The 3,686-nt window shown below is 35.3% G+C and overlaps 1 protein-coding gene across 1 annotated transcript; it reads left to right on the forward strand.

Annotated features, from left to right (window-relative positions):
• The first annotated feature begins 488 nt into the window (after positions 1 to 488).
• LOC149533293 (beta-glucosidase 12-like) lies at positions 489 to 3,334 on the forward strand. Its single transcript, XM_089807696.1, has 12 exons — positions 489 to 749; positions 839 to 897; positions 1,019 to 1,094; positions 1,182 to 1,259; positions 1,338 to 1,425; positions 1,518 to 1,770; positions 1,849 to 1,964; positions 2,047 to 2,261; positions 2,347 to 2,378; positions 2,462 to 2,564; positions 2,774 to 2,882; positions 2,960 to 3,334. Exons 1-12 carry the CDS (start codon positions 536 to 538, stop codon positions 3,123 to 3,125), a joined length of 1,509 nt encoding a protein of 502 aa, XP_089663822.1. The 5' UTR covers positions 489 to 535; the 3' UTR covers positions 3,126 to 3,334.
• Positions 3,335 to 3,686: the final 352 nt, after the last annotated feature.

Here is a 3,686-nt window from a genome sequence, read left to right on the forward strand (position 1 = left end):
TTTGGTATTATGGTATTTTAGAGACATTTAGAAAAAGGATAAGGGACTTTCATAATACAAATACTAAAAATCGTTTAGCTCGCGCTTCCTTATTTTTCTGTTAATCCACGGTTGTGCAGTTTTTTGGATCCCCGGTTCTGGCCATTGTTTCAAAGGCCCACGCGGTGTGCCTGACCAGGACTAATTAACTCCCACTATTAAAATCGGAGAGTGTTAAATAAATTCAAAATCCATGTACTTCATTGTTCTAAATTAATTCAAAATCCAAGTACTTCATTGTTCTCATTCAAATTTTACCTAAACTAAGTGATACTTTTGAAATTCTCCTGAATATATTAAAACTTGCGAATCTATGACTTAGAAATCATAAAAGGTCAAAAGAGACCAACTGGTCTGACACGTGCTTCATGGTCAACTTCTCGCATAAGGTGTTCTGTCTTTCTTATATAAATAGAAGTTATTCTTGCATCCTCGTGGCATAACTGTGTTTCATTGTATTGTGTGAAAAACTATACAAGTTTAGTAGTTTAGTACAATGAATTGTGGAAAGGGATGTATAACTTTTAGAGTGTTGTGTATGTGGTTAATGTCTATTGTATCAGCTAGGGAAGATATAAAAGTACTGGATAGGAGTGGGTTTCCTGCTGGATTTGTATTCGGCACAGCGTCTGCTTCATATCAATATGAAGGAGCTGCCAATGAAGGAGGAAGAGGCCCGAGCATATGGGACACTTTCTCGCATATCTCGGGTGAATTTTATACCTTTATTAGTCTGATTTTTCTATTTCTATCTTGCAATCTATGTTTGAAATCTTATTATAAATGAAATTGTGAGCAGGGAATACTGCTAATGATAGCAACGGGGATGTTGCTGTGGATCAATACCACCGCTATAAGGTGGACTTTTCACAACTTTTTATTCAAATCATATCTTTCTTTTCAGATCCATGACAGGTCATGAATATTTACCCTTTTTTTTGTTTCTTGCTATATTAAAAGGGGTTTGTGTGATTTATAGGAGGATGTGAAGCTGATGAAGGACATGGGCATGGATGTACATAGGCTATCTATTTCTTGGTCACGCGTATTACCAAGTGAGCCACTTTTTTCCCTAGGCAACCATAATTTTTAAAACTATTTTTTGATATCTAAAATAGGGTTTTCCTTTTCGTGGGCTACAGATGGCACGGTAAAAGGTGGAATAAACAAAGTTGGAGTGGCCTACTACAATAATCTTTTTAATGAGCTCAAAAAGCATGGTAAAAATGTTTATAGTTTGGTATTATCGATTTGGAAGGATATTTCCGGATGAGACTATAACAGACTCTTTGTTGTAGATATCAAGCCTTTTGTGACATTGTTTCATTGGGACCTCCCGCAAGCTCTCGAGGATAAATATGGAGGTTTTCTGAGCGAAAATATTGTGTACTATATATCCTCTCCATATCATCAAATCCTTTATACATCTATGCCCATATGGGATACACTGATGATTACCCATTTTCTTGTATTTGCAGGAAAGATTTTGAAGCTTACTCTGAGTTTTGCTTTCAACAATTCGGCGATCGAGTGAAGCATTGGATTACATTAAACGAGCCTTTCTCGTACGCTGCCTATGGATATGGGACTGGCACAAATGCTCCCGGCCGCCATTCCTCTTCTGATGGAAGTTCAAGCACAGGAAATTCAGCAACAGAGCCTTATATTGTGACCCATAATCTTCTCCTTTCTCATGCAGCTGCTGTGCGTAAATATAAGAGGAAATATCAGGTAACTCACACTTTCCCATTAATTCTCATTACTCTACATACAACGACTAGAATGCCAATCTGCAATGGGCTTGTGCAGGCGCTACAGAAGGGACTGATCGGAATTACATTAGTGACCAACTGGCTTATTCCATATTCAAAATCACATGCCGACCGGAAAGCCACCCAAAGGGCCTTGGATTTCATGTTCCGTTGGTAAGCAAGAATCTTGCAAAAACATTCTACCAAAGCCCATTCTAGTCGCATGATTTCATGTGAATTTGATTGCACTTTTCAGGTATATGGATCCAATTACAAAAGGGAGATACCCCTCATCTATGAGAAAGCTTGTTGGCGATCGTTTACCAAAATTTAGTGGGCGTGAACATGTTATGATGAAAGGTTCATTTGATTTTGTGGGCTTAAATTATTATACTGCTCAATACGTTGTTGATGCTGCTTCAAATCCCCTTAACATAAGCTATGCATTGGACTCTCAAGCGAATCTAACAGGTACACTTCTTTGATTCTATTAAAAAAAATTATGAAATCTGAACTTGTTATTCTCTGACATGGATTGATATCTTAATCTAATCAGATGAGAGGAACGGAATGCCTATTGGACCTGTGGTAAGTCTGACAAAAACTTTGAAAGCAATTTATTAACGAAATATTACATGGCCAGCTTTTAATATTTAAATTGGGTGGAACAGGCGGGATCGAGTTGGCTTCACGTGTATCCCCGTGGGATAGGAGATCTTTTGAAGTACGTTAAGATCAAATATGGCAATCCACTAGTTTTCATCACAGAGAATGGTAAGACATGTCCTTGTCAATTAAACTCATAAACTTCAAAAGATCAAATATGGCAATCCACTAGTTTTCATCACAGAGAATGGTAAGACATGTCGTTGTCAATTGAACTCATAAAAAGCTATTGTTGACAATGATGAGTGTTTTTATTCGACATCTCCCATTAAATTTTTGTAGTCCTTGATAAACTTGATTGAATATATTTTATATAGGCGTCGATGAGATCAACAATGATACAATGCCGCTCTCACAATCTCTTAATGATACTTGGCGAATTGATTTTCATGCAAAGCATTTATCATTTATTCAACAAGCAATAAGGTAAGCTTTTACAAGCTTGCAATTTAATTTTTAATTTTTTGATATTATATACTAAAATATTCAAGATTGAATAACAGGGCTGGATCCAACATACAAGGTTACATTGTATGGTCTTTGCTAGACAACTTTGAGTGGGCAAGTGGTTACACTGTTTGGTTTGGTCTTCATTACATAGATTATAAGAATAACTTAACTCGATACCCAAAAGCATCAGTTTCTTGGTTCAAAGCACTCTTGAAATAAATAGTGCACTAAGTATCAACAATAAGAACTATGCCATAACAACAATCCTTACCAAGCATTGGAAGGATAGTGGGCACAAGTCACAATGTATGTGGTTTTATATAGAGTGTCATCTTTTCAATAAGTTGTTCAATCAAGACTTGGATTGACAAAATATAAGGAAAGAACTATTATCTATTTCATTATATTTTCTATTCAATTAAGAGTAATAGTAGATTCAAGCTTGGTTGGCAATGGATTTCAATATGTACCATTAACTAACTATATCATAATTTAGTCATTTATCTTTGATTCCCTTCTCTAAACTAGAGTACAATAGGATATTTTAATGAAAGTCATGTGAAAGATTAAAAATAATATTTTCTTGTACACAAGAAATATTGTGTTGACAAGATTATTTGGAGAAAATAATAATGTCCAAGTCTATAACTTTAACTTTAACTTGCACACAAGTAAAATATTGCTTAAATTGAACGCACCTTTATTTTTGTCAATTCTCAACTCTATAATGTTTCAAACCTCTTTTATTATTGTTCCAAAGAATGGAAAAGAACCCAAATG

This window comes from Cupressus sempervirens, chromosome 10 (assembly GCF_028749045.1).
Source record: "Cupressus sempervirens isolate cs-2001-9-10 chromosome 10, ASM2874904v1, whole genome shotgun sequence".
NCBI classification, from domain to species: Eukaryota; Viridiplantae; Streptophyta; class Pinopsida; order Cupressales; family Cupressaceae; genus Cupressus; species Cupressus sempervirens.